The sequence below is a fragment of the Echiichthys vipera genome (genome assembly GCF_963691815.1).
Source record: "Echiichthys vipera genome assembly, chromosome: 15".
In the NCBI taxonomy this organism is placed as follows: Eukaryota; Metazoa; Chordata; class Actinopteri; order Perciformes; family Trachinidae; genus Echiichthys; species Echiichthys vipera.
Genome location: NC_139840.1, coordinates 16,973,063 through 16,988,703, shown reverse-complemented (window position 1 = coordinate 16,988,703; position 15,641 = coordinate 16,973,063). Strand labels below are relative to the sequence as shown.

General features: G+C 42.6%; 1 protein-coding gene across 2 annotated transcripts; it reads right to left on the bottom strand.

Moving 5' to 3' along the window:
* Window positions 1–92: 92 nt before the first annotated feature.
* Window positions 93–15,534, bottom strand: wdr47a (WD repeat domain 47a). Of its 2 annotated transcripts, none has more exons than XM_083927692.1 (17): window positions 15,398–15,534; window positions 13,578–13,747; window positions 13,069–13,152; window positions 12,862–12,946; window positions 10,566–10,697; window positions 10,237–10,413; window positions 9,622–10,133; window positions 9,397–9,514; window positions 7,081–7,262; window positions 5,682–5,921; window positions 5,531–5,594; window positions 5,052–5,209; window positions 3,856–4,025; window positions 3,578–3,748; window positions 3,344–3,484; window positions 2,963–3,181; window positions 93–2,060 (listed from the first exon to the last, which is right to left on the bottom strand). In XM_083927692.1, exons 2-17 carry the CDS (start codon window positions 13,733–13,735, stop codon window positions 1,918–1,920), a joined length of 2,754 nt encoding a protein of 917 aa, XP_083783818.1. In that variant the 5' UTR covers window positions 13,736–13,747; window positions 15,398–15,534; the 3' UTR covers window positions 93–1,917. The 2 variants fall into 2 exon arrangements, with proteins under 2 accessions (XP_083783818.1, XP_083783819.1); XM_083927693.1 differs by having other exon boundaries at window positions 3,353–3,484.
* Between the last annotated feature and the right edge of the window lie 107 nt (window positions 15,535–15,641).

Genomic DNA, 15,641 nt, shown 5'->3' with positions numbered 1-15,641 from the left:
GTCGGATGAATAAAGCCTCATCCGTGTAGGCTTCTTGTTTTGACTTTTTAAAATGTGAACTCTTCATTTCAACCAACCACAAATGCTCCAGCTTGTGTAAAAGACACTTTATTGAACGTACCAGCAGTCAGACTTGAGTTAGCTTTAATTAATTTAAGTCACTTTTAAAAACAAGAATTAGAAAGGCTTAATACATGAGCCACTAGCATTTCAAAAACATTAACTGTACATTCATAAACAAGAGAAATAAATACATCTATGTACGTATTAGTTTGGCCTTATTTGTTTAAACAATATATACTATACATTAACATAAAATATGCATCTTTGTAGGTAAATCAATATTAGAAGACGATGTTAAAAGACAAAGTGCGCATGTAAAATACAAGAAAAAAATAAAATGCATATGCCTCAAATACTGGTACTAAATAAATATCAAAACACCCGTGCTTCCACTCATATCATTGTGCATATGGTTAAAGACTGCCACCTACTGTTGTTAAATTGTTATAGCGGTAGACGAACCAAAGTTTGGAACACTAAAAACTCCTAAACTGAATGCTAGGGTGTTCAAACACGAATTAAACTTTGTATTTCCCTTTGATGCTGACATATCTTCCATTGCAAGCAAGCCATTGCAAGACACTAACAGCTTCAGCGCAAAAAAAACACTGATTTCAAATAAAAAAACAAAACAAATGCACAAGCTAATTTGTACAATTTGAGTTGTAGCAATGCAGTACAGTAAGTACAGTCACATTAGACATCAGCACATCCCACAGGGAAGCAACAGCTGACTGATCAACTGATAGTAGGACTTCCACATATTCAGCTTCACTACTGGAAAAAATTTACGCTCAATATTCAACTTATTTTCCCACACAATAGCAGCATAACACCAGCTGAGAGAAAATGATATGTAAAAGAAGGAGGAATGTAGGACTTCTCAAATGACTTAACACAATTTGATCTCTAAAAATGACCACATTTTCTTTTTTCTGTTTGTTTTTACACTTTTGCTATGGAAAGTGAGAACTCAAGGAAGGCACCATCATGAACAATGCACTCTGTCCTGTCTAACCTCAACAACTCCTCGGTGAAAAGAACATGCAGCAACTGACTGGTGTGTGTGTAAGGAGTGACGATGTGCATGAAGTGATGGTGAGAAATAATGAGTGATCCCACTGTTTTTCCCTCGCGATGACGACAGCCGGTGTGACAAATGCAATGTGAGTGATGTAAAGAAATAAAAGAACGTGCAACATGTGCTTTTGATGCGTCACAGGTTTGTATCCATTTGGTTTCCTAAAGACGGGGTGAAAGGCTCATTTACCTGTATGTGTGTTCATATGTGTGTGTGTGTTTCTAAAGCTGTGAGTGTGTTGAAAGTAGGGCTGGGCGATGTGGACAAAATCTTCTATTTTAATAGATTATTTTATATCTCAATGATAAACTGTATGTTTTCTGGCAATTACATAGTCTATACGATATTACATGACATTTGATATATGTATGAATTAAATACTTGACAAATGAAGAGTACTGAGTATTTTCCCATTTTAATAAAAACTTTGGTGCAAATTAAAAAAAAGTCCAGCTATACGCTCACTATGTTTACATGCATGCACACAAATAGTGTGATGTAAAAAACAAAACCCTAATCTCCAAATGATTTTCTTAGAAATTTGAGTTAATGTGGGTATCAGTTTAAATTACGAAATTGTATATCACAATATGATGTATGATTTAATCACAATACGGTGCCACTGAAAGAGGATAAATTATCATTGAAATATCGCCCAGCCCTAGTTGAGAGGATGTGACGTGTGGATAGTGCAGGAGGAGTAGTGTTGTTGTTTTAGGGGGGAACGTGTGTCTTTGATTATAACTGGCTGTTTGTGTGCGTGTGTTTGTGTGTTACGGGTTGTGTGTCCACAGTGTGACAGTGCGGTCAGCGGAGGATGACAGGAAGGACAGGTCTTGTGTGTGCCATCGACACTGAATCACCTTGTCGCCGTGCTCTCCCACCACGGTCTGAGGCAGCGGTTTGGTCAAGTCCCCTGGGAACACACAAATTATGACACACACTGAAACCAAACTACTAAGATTAAAAACAGTTTTTCCTGTAAGACGCTGTCGATGTGGCGTTTGCTTTTGGTTCAAGGATCCAGGATCATTCCTGAGCTTAGGTAAGGACCCCTTTCTAAATATTCAGGAAAAAACATGCAAGTGAATAGGTAAGTCTTAAAACCCTGTACAAGCCAGATAATCGCTTTCTTTTTCGTTCTGTAGACATTACAAGCTGGGGAAACATACTGTAGTAGAGTCTCCCTTTCTTCATAAGAAGGTACAGAACAATATCTACTTAGAACAGATGTTTTCATTCATGGCAACAATATCGGTGTAAAACTAGATGTGATGAAGCCACAGGGATCTCTACACAATTTTCTACACATCAAGCAGGTTTTGCACCCAATAAAAAGCCACTAATGTATAGCGTAGAGAGATAACATAGCTTTTCAGCCACTGTAAGTGCCCTGCTTATTCTGGGAATAGTTCAACATTTTGGGGAATATGCCAATAATTTTTTTTGCAGATGGGAAGATTGATATCACTCTAAGTATGTACAGTAAATATGGGGCTACTGCCAGTAGCTTAGCTTGGTAAAGACCAGAAAGAGCTAGCCTGGCTCTGTCCGCTAACAGAATCCAAAGTGTACAAACGACACATTTGAGGTTTTGCAAGGGTTTATGTGCCTGCTTCTTGGCTGGGAGTCGTGACTTCGGGAAGACTTGTAGTTTCCCAGAGCCAATTAGTCTTCCAATTATCATTCACCATGATGGATTTGTATGTATTGTGCTGTTTTATGTAATGTATTTGTGTGGTTTTGTGGTTGTTGCCCAGGGACAGACAGATGTAAATTAGCTGCGTTATCATTAATATGTGAGCAGATGAGACATACCTTGGAGGTTGGTGACTATGACCTTTGTGTCGTAGGAGCCAGTGAGCAGGTAGTGTGCTCCAGGGGAGAACCTGACGGATCGCACGTCACTCGAGTGTGGCCGGTACACCTGAACAATTCGTCCACCTCTGATGTCATACAGCATGCATGCACTGTCTTCCTGACCTGTTGCTAGGAGACGCCCACTCGGATCTACTGCTACCGAGGCAACAGGACTGCCTGTGAATACATTTTTTTTTTTAAACAAAAAGGGTGGTGAAGCTGTTAAAATCAGTACATGATTACCGGTAAAATCCTTCTGTATTGACAGAGAATATTGTTTTCGTATGGAGATACATTCCATAAAAACATTTGTTTTTGGAAATAAAAGTCATAACACACAGGCGATACCTGAGCCATGGAAGGCAGTTCCCACTACTCGGACACAGCTGGGCACCCTGAGGTCCCAGAAACGAACTGTCTTGTCTTGAGAGCCAGAGGCAATCATCCAGCCTCCCCAAGTATACAGAGACAGGATGTGACCTGAAAAAAACAACACGTCACACACTTGCCTGAGGCAGTCTTTCTCTCTACATCCTGTTTTGAGTTCAGGTTGATAGGTGGAAGGATGTGTACCTGTGTGTCCACTGAGGGCGTGCAGGCCCTGTCCTCTCTGACAGTCAGTGGTGTAGATGTTACAGTCTCCAGCTCCGGCGCTGATCAAGATGGCTCCTCCACTTTCTGGACCCTCCATGAAGGCCAGGTCTCTGATGGTGCCGTCATGCATGCTGAACTCCAGGTCTGGGCCTTTGGCACAGAGAGACAAACATGAGAATGACTTGGAGATTCTGATAATAACAGGCCCATGCCCTAATTTCAAAAATCAAGGAGGTAATCCTATGTATGTATTGTACCTGTGGCGTTGCAGGTCTCTGCACTAAAAGGTAGGACTTTGACATATTTGTCATTGGAGCCTGTAGCCAGCAGCTGCCCACAGTGGCTCCAGGCCACACAGTAGATGGACCCTTTGTGGTGTTTGTTCCTCTTGAAGCGCACAACTGGCTGCTTCAATGGACTTGAAACACTGAGTTGAGGAAGAGAGGAAAAAAAGAAAGGAGAGGAAAGAAAGGTGGGAGAGAAGACGAGTTAACAGGTATTGTTTACCTGTAGTCAACATACTGAGTATTTTCTGAAATAAAAAGTGTTCAATTAATTTAAAATCCTACATAAGTAACGTCTCACATTTTAAGGCGCCCCCCAAAAAGATGGAAATTTGAACTTCTATGACACGTGATAAGGTAAAAAGCTCCACAACTGTTGAGTGGTGACTGAGTGGACCTTGTGGTGCGGTTGTTTTTGAAATTTCCATCTCATCTCAGTTTAGTGTAATAGCTTTCTTTTACAAAGACCATCATCAGTCGTTCTAGTTAGTAGTCCTTGTCCAGTGAACATTAAAGCCCTTAAATCAAAGTGTAGGTGACTAAAAGAAACATCTGTACCATCTATGAGCCAATTTATACAGTGCTTTGGATATACTGTAGGATAACTGTCACTGTCACCAGATGATTTTTGTTCCGCCTTGACTCCGCCTAGCTCCACTCAACCATCTGGAGTCGCTGCATAGGAAATTTCAGGAATGATTTCAGGTGCTCGAGCCAAAAGCAGGCGTCAACATTGATGCTGCTATTTCATCCGTGTTGTCCAAACTAGCGAATATATCTTTCTCTCTGAAAGCTTTTGTTGGTGGAAACAATGTTTTCGCCCTTCTCCCGACCAGATTTGGCTTTTCCCTGCGTCGCCCTCATCAGTGTCACCAAGTAGCAAGTCAATAAAGATGTTGGACAAGTGGTTTATCCAATCATATGCAAGGATTTTTCATGAAATCACTTTCCTTTGGAGCGATCCCAGATGTATAAGTCAAGCAAGGCAGAACAAAATTCATCTGGCGATAGTAAGGTTAGATATAGGATTCCCTGGATTACATACTTTTATCTGCACACTGCAAGAGACGGGCAATGGGATGCATCGCACAATCAATCATATCAATAATTCTGTAATGGAGCTACTCTTGATGGAACTGTTTTTTTCTTGAGGCGACTCTCCATGTTACCTTGTGTCTAATGTTTCTGGATAAGCACAGACACGTAGAGTTTTGGAGTTGGATCCAACAGCGTAGAGCGATCCAGACGGGTGAAAGGCAACAGCTCGAATGGCCTGAGTATCTTCCAGAGAATGCACTGGCAAAAACAGGTCTTTAGACTTGGCGTCCTGAAAACACAGCCACATACGAAAACACATGAAGACACAGATTACATTAATTAGCAGTATAATCTCCCTGCTTCTTATCAACCCTGTGATATCCGTTATGATGCCAGCATGACATAATTATGATCTGATTAGTCAAATGCCAAATAAGCGTTACACTGTGTCCACACAAACAAGAGGGAATGTGCTCAAGTTTAAAATCAGATCAGAGAAGTTAAGAGTGACAGAAAACTATTGCTCTGTGACAGTAATAACTGCTTAAGTAAGAGAAGCTTGTTTAAGTATTTACAGCAGGTCTGACAGGACTGTTTGAGTGTTACCTACCTCTTTACTTCGGGATAAGGAGCCCTGAGAGTCATCGTGTTGACTTTCTTTCTGTTTCTGCTCACTGCAAAAGAACGTAAATACAGTTATCACCAAATTCACTCCTGCAACAAACTCTGGTATAAAACAAAAGAAACCGCACCCACAGTACCTTTGGGAGACGACGGGGGACTCATTTGGGGGCGGGACCGGGCTACCCCCCACGGTGCGTTGTGGGGTGCTGCTAAGTACCCCTCCCCCTCGGGTCTGCTCTAAGGTCACAGCTCGAGGGTTGTTATTGTCCTCAGAAGCAGGCGTGTTCCCGTTGCCATTACACTGCTGGGCCAGAGACTTCACCTCCTCCCCTAAATCCTCCATCCCTACATTGAGCTCCTCCAGCTTCTGGATGGACCTGAGGAGCACACACACATACACACTCATGAACTGTCTCCACAAATCTTACTTTCTTTTAGCCTTCTCCCCTTCTTCCTCTCTCATTTCATAAGAGCTTTCTTATAATTACAGTTTGGAAAAGGAGAAAAGTATTTCCCATTTTATTCTTGCCTACAGGCTGTCAGTACACTGACTGAGTTGACTCAGTTAAATCTAGTTCAAACTACAAAAGGAAAAGACCTGGAAGGAGTACAAACGGCTTTAAATTTCAATTTGCCACTTTGTCAGCACAGAGATTGATCCCACTCTACAGGGGGACACCTCATCCACCAAGCTGCTCAGTAGCTGACGGAGGTGATGCACCATCTGTAACTTGAGAAACTGAGATTCACAATACATGTGTCCTCTGATAATTTGGAAACCATAAATGGATTAGATCAGAGCTACGCTTTACACTCCGTGTATGTTCTTTTGTCTTTTTATATTGTTGTATAGCTGTTCTGTATGCTTTAAACCACAAAGGGCAGAGGACAAAAGAAAAGGGGAGTAATAATGTAATTATGCACAGCTACCCTTGTGAATAATGTAGAGGATCCAGAGACAGGGAGAGGATGGGGAAAGGGAGGACTGGAGCAACTCTCGAGGGACAAATCAAAAGGGCCTTTGTCCTGCTCACAGCATAAATTGACAATTTTCCAATGTGATTTTTGTCATAGACTCAAAGCTAAATATACCCTGTGTTGGTTTGGGAGAATGCTTAAGTTGACAAGATACATGTTTATGTTGGGTGCGAGTCTGGGGCTATTATTGTGTAAAACTAATACACATGGGTGATGTGATGGTCCCATGTGATGTGATGTAGCTGATCCCCACAGATGGTGCCGTGTGGACTGGCGGCGAGTTTTGGGGGAGGTGTGTGTCATATTAGGAAAAGCCACATGGGGCTCATCATTATCACAGCCTTAACATCTACTTCTCCTTGTCTGACAGCTGCTCCTCTATTGTATGAATATTTAGACATAATCTATATTTAGACAAGCTGCATCAAAACTACCCCAATATGGAACACTGATTTCAGGAAGTTTTCCATAGGACTTGACAGGTGTCTATATGTCACAGGTGTATACTATCTGTCTTGAAAGCGGAACATTTCGGGTATCCCTTTGCCGTGTCTGTACCTGTTGAGGAACTTCTCTGTAAGGCTGTGCTGCATGTCGCTGGGCGGGGGCTCCTGCTGGACCCCTCCCTCCAGCAGCATCTGCTGGTACAGCTGCCTCTGCTGCTGCTTCTGCTCCAGGTGCTGCTGCACGCGAAGACGTTGCCGATAGTACTCCTCGTACTTCTCTGTTGAGTCACGAAGCTGAGGATTGAACATGATGGCACAAAAAAACTGATTAAATCACTCTGAAGAAGAAAAAGGTAAATGCACACAGGTATGTGCAAATGAAGGAGACAATTTTGCACATACAACGCATAATATTCCCAAATCCATCTGAAGAAAGTCAATGCCAGCTCCTATTAACTCTACTCAAAGGCAGCATTGTGATCAGTTGACCCCTGCTCTGCCCGAATCTTCTGGCAGTTTCGGGTATTAGAGGAGGAAGGAGGGCGAGTCTGCGAGCTGAGGACAGGTCACTTCCCCTCTCTGTCCTTCGCTTCCTGTCCTGACAATCTGATTGAAACGGATCTACTGTCTGTTTGGAGAGGGGAGAGACACTGGCACTGTGCCCGCGCTTGAAAAGGGGATGGAGGGCAGAGGGGAAAACAAGAAAGAAAGGGTAGGAGGAGTGTGGCAGTGAGATCACAGAGGCCCCAAAGTCTGCTTCAGTTTCGGGCCTCTATGCGTCTCTAGGGTGACGGGGAAGGCAGTACAAAGCACTAACTTCACACTGAGCTGCACAAGGAGACCAGAATAGAAAGCATGAGACAGACATACACGGATACTGTGTTAACACTGTGTTTACAGGCAACACGAGGGCAGTAATGACTCATTTTTGTGGTTAAGCTCCTGAGTTACTGAGCCACGTGTCTCCACTGACCTAGAACCCAAATCCACCTGGGCTTCTTTTCCCCTCTTTCTGTCCTGCTCAGTCTTCTTTGTTAGTGGCTGTATACTAAAACAACTAGAGTAGCATTATGTCTCATAACAATCACAGTGTAAGGGTGGAAAAATAGGACCATAACCGTTAAATAATGAAACACCTCTTCATTATTAATATAGGAATTTATGCAGAAAGTTGCCCCTAGACAAGAATCAAGACAACTTCATCTTGTTGCCATCGGTATAGAGTCAGCTGTGGGCTAGAACTTGAGCTCATTTTTTAAGCTTCAACTTGTATACATTTTTGGCAAATTAGCACCATTAGAAAAGTATGCCGAATTAGCTAATAGCAGTTCCAGTTTGCACTGAACTCTTGGATGTACAGACAACTATCACTGGATTATATTGATACTAAAGAAAACGTGATTATTCTCAAGCAAGTTCTGGAGTTATAAGGAGAGTCTTTCTTCTAAGATTTGTAGACGTTACACTGAATCTAGCAATATGTGCATCATTGTCTGTATGTTTGGATTTGAGTTTTAAGTACGAAATGTGACAATTTAGCAGGAAAAACTACAATAACTAACTTCCATGTGTCTACACAGACATACAGACACAGCCCCTCTCACACATGCTCACAAGTTTAAGGTGTACATGAAGTGGTGGGAAATGATGAAAGCATACTGAGGACGTTTTCACACCTGAAGTTTAAGTCCGGATGTATTTGTTACCCCCCTTGGTGCAATTCGTTTGGGCAGGTGTGAACAAAGTAATCACCCTCAGGTGCGGACCGAAACAACTGCACTGAGGCCCGAGGAGGTGCTGTTGGTTCGGTTACAAACAAACTCTGAAATGGTTCGTTCACAGTGGAAAACTTCGATCCGACCTCAATCCGACCCAGCTATCAGGTGTACAGCTCCTGAAGAGATGTTTTTAAGGGGTGCTTCGCTTTTCTGGGATGCGGCAGAGCAGACAAACTGTTGCAGCCAAATGATTGCATAGGAGTGTTACTCCAGATATATGCACTAGTCCAAAACACAGACCCCAGACACATCTAACCAATAGGCAGAGTGAACATTATCGTGTTATTTGTAATGATGCATTGTGGTTCACTTTTTTTGCCAACCAAGAGGTAAATGGTCCAAGTTTACAAACCTGCTCATATGGACCAGAGAAAACAAACTACAAGTGAAAAACGCACTACACCACAAACAAACCAAAACACAACACAGAGAACTTAAACCGAGTTTTTCATGCAGGCAGAGGACAACAGAGCTAGTATCAGACTATCACTAAAAATGTTAATCAGGAACTGGTCTATATAGAGAGCTTAAGTGTAGGCAACACCCATCAAGGAAAGAAAACAATGCAGGGACATAAAATAAAGTACTTCAGTACTGTGTGACGTACAACAGGTCCACCAAGTTAAATAGCAAAAGCCACTGATGTTTACCTCGTTCCTGTCGCCAGAGTCAGCTGAAGGCGCATCCTCGCCCGGAGCTGACGCAGGACGCAGGTTCTGAGCTCCACCTGAACTCATCATCTTATCCACAGGCGTGTCTGTCCTTGACCTTCACAGAGAAAACAAAAACAGGTTATCCAAGAAATCTGAAAAGGTACTGCATAAAACTAGAGACTGACAAAAACTTGTCCAAACTTGTCTGCTCCAAACCCTTACGTTTCAGGGGATTCTTCAAAGATGCTGTGGCAGTCAGAGCTCTCCATCATGAGACTCCTGCTCAGGCTCTGCCCTCCTGCTCCGGGGTAGTGAAAGTTGGCAAACGAGTGGGACATAGGAGAGACCCCTTTACCCGGCGCTACCTCCCCGCCACTCGCTCTCTTATCCTGGCCAGACAGCCCGTAAGACAACCCGTCCAACGCTGGGTTCAAGGAGCGTGACATGTAGGTGTCAGCGGACTGAGGGCGGCGCAGTGGGGAGGAGGGGTATGGTGAAAGTTTGCTGATGAGTGGGGTGAGGAGGTCAGAGTAGCCGGTCTTTGCGGGCTTGGCCAAGCGGTCCACATGGATGTTGAGTTGCTTCTGTTCGAAGGCGCAGGAGAAGACGGTGTGTGAGAGGTTCTGCATCCAGGAGAGCAGGGACAGGTCCAGGTCATCACAGCCATTACCGCAGAGCATGTCGACACCCAGGAGGACCTCGCTCTCTGTGATCTCTTCGCCCGTCGCCTTGCTCTGCACACAAATTCATCCAACAAATTGGAAGTTTAATCGTGTGCAAACAATACCCCAACTGGTTTAGACATCAGTATTTATGTTTGGATTCAGTGACTCTAACCTGGCAGAACTCCACACAGCACTCATAGAGGACTCCCTTGAGGAGCAGCTGGAAGAGTCGATCCCTACTGGCCTTGAATCCAGCCTCACTTAGCTTCCTGTCTGCAGGGATGAACTCTGCTACCATGGCGCAGGCCTCCTCAAAACACTGCACTCTGGCCGTGCTCGGGTTCCAGTCCTGCAAGGCGCCAGCAGAGAAATAACAAATCAACATACTGTACATGTCGAACATATGGAAGTAAAAATTCCAACAAAAGTAATTAAAAGGAGATGCATCCTGACAAAAACAAACAAGAAACGTCAAGTATAAATCCAGCATCATATTCTTGCCTTGAACTCAGCGTGGTTTGTGAGGCGAGGCAGTGTGAGGAGCAGACACAGTTTGCTGTAGTCATCTTTAGAGGGACAGAACTCTTCCAAGGCATGAAGACACTTAACTGCTTCCTGCATGGTAAACTCCAACTAAAAAACATTGAAATAAATTTCAGATGGTCACAGATGACTGCGTAGAAGTTTCCCTCTGAACACCAGGGATAGAAAAATGTGTGACTTTTAGAGAGAGCTTTATCTCCAGCAGCAGACTGGAGGCCCATATGACTTTTAAATGTCAGTGAGGCAACAAAAGATCAGCTTCCAGGATAACATGCACGATAAATCGGAAAATGATACAGACAAAGAGGACAACGCTTTGGTCTTATTCTGAAAAATTTGAACTGCACCACCCTGAAAAATCATTGCCAATACACATCCAACAACAACCAATACACACCCGTCTGCACTAGAGATTAAACGATTAGATTTCGACTTCTAAATGAATTGCCTACTATATTGACAATCGATTAATCACTTTTGAGGAAAAAAAGTAAAAATTCTCTGATTCCAGCTTCTTAAATTTTAATATTTTATAGTTTCACAGACAAAACAAGACATCTGAGGATGTCATTTGGGGATTTGGGAAACACTGATCAACATTTTTCACCATTTTAAAGACAAAAAAAAAAAAACTTGAGTAATCGAGAATATAATTGACAGATTAATCGACAATGCAAAAAATCATTAGCTGCAGCCCTACTCTGCACGCCACTGACTGATGCCCACAGATGTCCAAAGAAGTCTGACCTAATCCAGTTAATTGGGCACGATAGCTCTGGCACAGTGCCACGAACTGCAGCTCTGTCATGTGACAGTAGGCCCACAGCTAGAGCGTGATTAAAAAACAAAGAATGAGTTCTAATTATACATGTGATTGACACAGATTTATCGATTTGTTTGATAACTTTTTTTGTAAATACTTATAATTCAAACAATTTAATCTGAATCTGTCAAGTGTTTATGACAAGACGGCCACCGGCATTAACGTCAATATTTCATTACGCATTTGTTGTGGTGACATTTCTACAATTCATAAAAAAACTGGAAGGAGTCTTTGTCCAAACGTCTGTTTGAACCTAATTTTTCTTGATGGCCGTTCATCCGATCGACACACTTGGCGGGTTTATTATTGATGACCCCAGGAAGTGCGGTGTTCTTCTTGAGCTCTACAGGACATATTTACTAGTAGTGCGTTATGTACACACTATGTAGTGTATTGAGAGCCGTCTAATAACTGCTCTCTGTCGCTCACTACAGTATATTCAAAAACAAATGAAGACAGAGAGACCGGGAATGTTATACAGTAGCAAACTCAAACATTTCAAGCATTGGCGATATAACTTTTGAAATGAACATTTTGTTCCCAAAAACAGCCTGGTCCCAAATAGCTAGCCGTATAGCACACATATAGTCTAGCATTGCTATGGAGACAGCTGTGTCATCATGGTCAGGTGTATCGCTCAGGACCCGAAAAAGTTAGCGCCAAGTGTGAAGTTGTTTGAGCGGTTTTTGAGCAATACCAGAGGTCTTCAGTTGTATTTTATTCTTCACTCACTGTTTTTAAGTCCTCTGATCTCCCGTCCTCAATTATTTTAATGGCAACATTTACATGTACTATGTGTTATTCGGTAACAACATTTTGGATTGACACGTCATTATTGAGCGACAGTACAAAAAAGCCAACACTCTGATTATCAGAAGCTGCAACTTCCCATAAATCACTGCAGCATAGAAACATCTTATTTTTGGATTTCTCTTTAGATCAATTTTAATTTCTGTGCATGTTCATAACTGTCTTGAACACAGGTGAATTACCTTATACTAACATGGACAGTTGATCATGTAGTATCAGAGGCACGCATAAACATCTTAATCTGGATAAATCCTTTTGTGCAGTGAAGCCAACAGCAATGTCACTCCCTGCATGCAAATGCAGCCAATTTTGAGCATGCACGCACACAACCTGCCTTCTCTCTTATAAAACACAAAGATGGTGAGGTTTGTTCAGATGACTTGGAGATTTGCAGTTTCAAACCTCATGTATTGAACACATTGTCTTTAAAGATTGAGCCTTCTTGTTTACTGTCATGACAACCATTGACAGTCAGTGGGAAGTCAAGGCAGCGCTGTTACCACGTCTAATCAGAAAACAGGAAACAGGATGAGAATTCAAGGCTGTGTCGTCACTCAGGAGGCTTAGAGAACATTAATATAATACTGATTATTAGTACAGTTACAAAGCTTCCTGACTTACATGCTGTGGCTCATCTTCTGCAGACATGGCATTATTCACACACAGAGCCTCTAGAAACTTCTGCTTGAGGATGATGTAACGAAACCTGCAGGACAGGACAGTCGACATTAGACATCGTGACACAAAAAGAAGCAATTTAAGTGTTGACAGAGGATACATGGACCTCGACACACTACCAGTGACTCCCAGAGAGAACAGGGAACCCACCTTTTTCTGTCAAACTTATCCATGCACTCCAAAGGCTGAATGAACTGCAAGACTTCATCCCACTGGCCATCAAGCACCAGTTGCCTGGAACAGAAAGAGTTAATTTTTAATACACAGACGACCTCCTTATTGTCCTTATTTTCAAATGTCCCACAAACTTTAGTGAAACATGGCCATATAACTAAACTCTCTGTGGTATTGCTTAATAAAGGTTTACCATGACAAGGTAAGACAGCCTATTATTGGACACTTCAGAAGGTGAAATGCCGAAATGTATTTAATACTCTGAGTGTATTTGCAGATTGCACATTGTTGGCTGACTTTCAAGGGAGCACTCAGTCAACAGTAGCAGTGCAGTGTTACATTAGCCCCAATGTAGAGGATACTATCAGAAACACTAAACTTATGAGTGGAACAGTTGCCTGTTGTTTCTGCATTATAGAAGGCAGCTTTTTAGAGAAAACCCGAGACGAGTGTATCAGAGACTTGTCGCTGTTGAGTTCATCTACCTGAGGAAGAGCATGTCGTCTGAGTAGAGCCCGTTGATGACGCCGCTCTCCTTCTCCAGAGCCAGCATGCTGATGTGCAACTTTCTGGTGTTGAGAAAGTCCAGGATCCCCTTGATGATCTCCACCTCCTTCACATTTATGGTTTCCTCCGCTGTCATGGTGACGACGGGCTGCCAATGACAAGGGCAATGAAGTAAAGCACTAATAAAACCACACACACACACACACACACACACACACACACACACACACACACACAGACAGACAGACAGACAGACAGACAGACAGACAGACAGACAGACAGACAGACAGACAGACAGACAGACAGACAGACACACACAGACACACACACACACACACACACACACACACACACACACACACACACACACACACCACATCTAGATAAACATTAATATATGGCTGGGTGTTACGGTCAATCTAGATTTAGGAATTTAATATCTTGTTAACAGTATTTCATAATATAGGATATTTAAATAGTCTATATAAATAACCCACATGGTAAAGCCAAGTTTTTTTCTCTCCATATTCTATTAATAAATTTAGTGCAAAGTGAACCGTTTCAATTTAAATTATAGAGATCCAGCTTTACACTGAGTATGTTTACATGCATGCAAACAAAACTGCAATCTTCAAAGGATATTCAGATTTTCTGTGATAGTATGTGCTTGTTATTATCAATTTAGAAAATGCAACTGTTTATAAGACAATACGTTATCATATTGAGTTATCACCCAGCCCTGCATGAATATCAGAAAATATCCTTGATGATATTGTGAGAATGATTTCAGCCCTAGAGGCAAGTTTCTCTTGGAGATATCATCTTAAATGCAAATGTTTAAGTGAAGGTCAGTGGCAATGACTGGATGTCTGAGGTTGAACTGGAAATCTCCCCAATATGCATGTGTGAAACTGTATGCATCTGAAATGAGTAGTGCCTCATTTTGCAGCAACAACAAACTGCTTCATGAATCTGAATGTGTAACTGAATCTAAAATGCATGGAAACCCAAAATGCATAGTCACATTACTTCTACTCTTAAGAATTAAACTTTTACAGATCAAAGGTGTATGTAACCGGACAGCTGTGCAGTCTGTTGTGATTTGCAACAAACTACTGTTTCCACCTTATCTTTATGCTACAACTTGAGCCCGAGACTGTGCAAGAGACATTTCAGCATTTGATTTACCCAGCATCATTAGGATAGTGTCTGCAGATCAGTCCCTTAATCACATTTAACCTACAACTTAAAGAGGTTGTTCACTCAAGAAGACAGTAAGTTAACTGCTGAATGTAACTGGGCTTGATAAAGGATTAACACTCCTCCTCTACATACAGAAAATCATCTTTTTATATTATTGTCATGACAGTTAAGTAGCCTCTCATGCATTTATGGTTAAATATCTATCCACAGTTGCACACAATCAACTTCAAAACTAGCAGAAAAGCATTACAAGGCACCACAGACACTGCAGTGCTGCTTCAGTGGAGCTAGCTTGGGAGATGGTTAGCTAATAACAGTGGCATTAAAACCTCAAGTCAAACAGTATTAAGAGGCTTAGGCTACTTGTTAGCGTTACGCAGCTTCTGGATTTAACGACCGGATTAAAGCGAAAAACAACAAATAGCTAGTTACCGTGAGAGCTCGTACGAAGCAGGCTAATTTAACCGGCGGTTGGTTGGAGGGGGGAGACCGTCTAGCTAGCCCAGGCCGAGGGGAGAGGCTCCATGAACGGGCGGGGTGCGCACTGTCAGCCTCCCCAAGAACAACACAAATGCGTGCTGCGTTCAATGCTCACCTGTTTCTAAAGATACATGTGATGGGAAAAAAAGCTTCCCCCGGGTGTTTCTGCGCTGTTGACAGACGCTGTCACGACGAGTACCGCCGAGTACTGTCAGTTTTGTGTCGCCTTGGCTGTCCTTTCCCTCCTCCTTCTTGTTTGACTGTGTCTCCTCCCTGCTGGATCTTTCTCTGCCGCTCCGCTGCGGTCGTCTGCTGTTGCCCAGCCCAGCCCAGCCCAGCCCAGCCTAGCCTGCTGCTGC

Coding starts and splice junctions, on each gene's coding strand:
- wdr47a (XM_083927692.1), bottom strand. CDS start 13,735: ATGACAGCGGAGGAAACCATAAATGTGAAGGAGGTGGAGATCATCAAG. Junction 12,947..13,068: donor GATAAGTTTGACAGAAAAAG/GTGGGTTCCCTG, acceptor CCTGTCCTGCAG/GTTTCGTTACATCATCCTCA. Junction 9,515..9,621: donor TTTGAAGAATCCCCTGAAAC/GTAAGGGTTTGG, acceptor TTCTCTGTGAAG/GTCAAGGACAGACACGCCTG.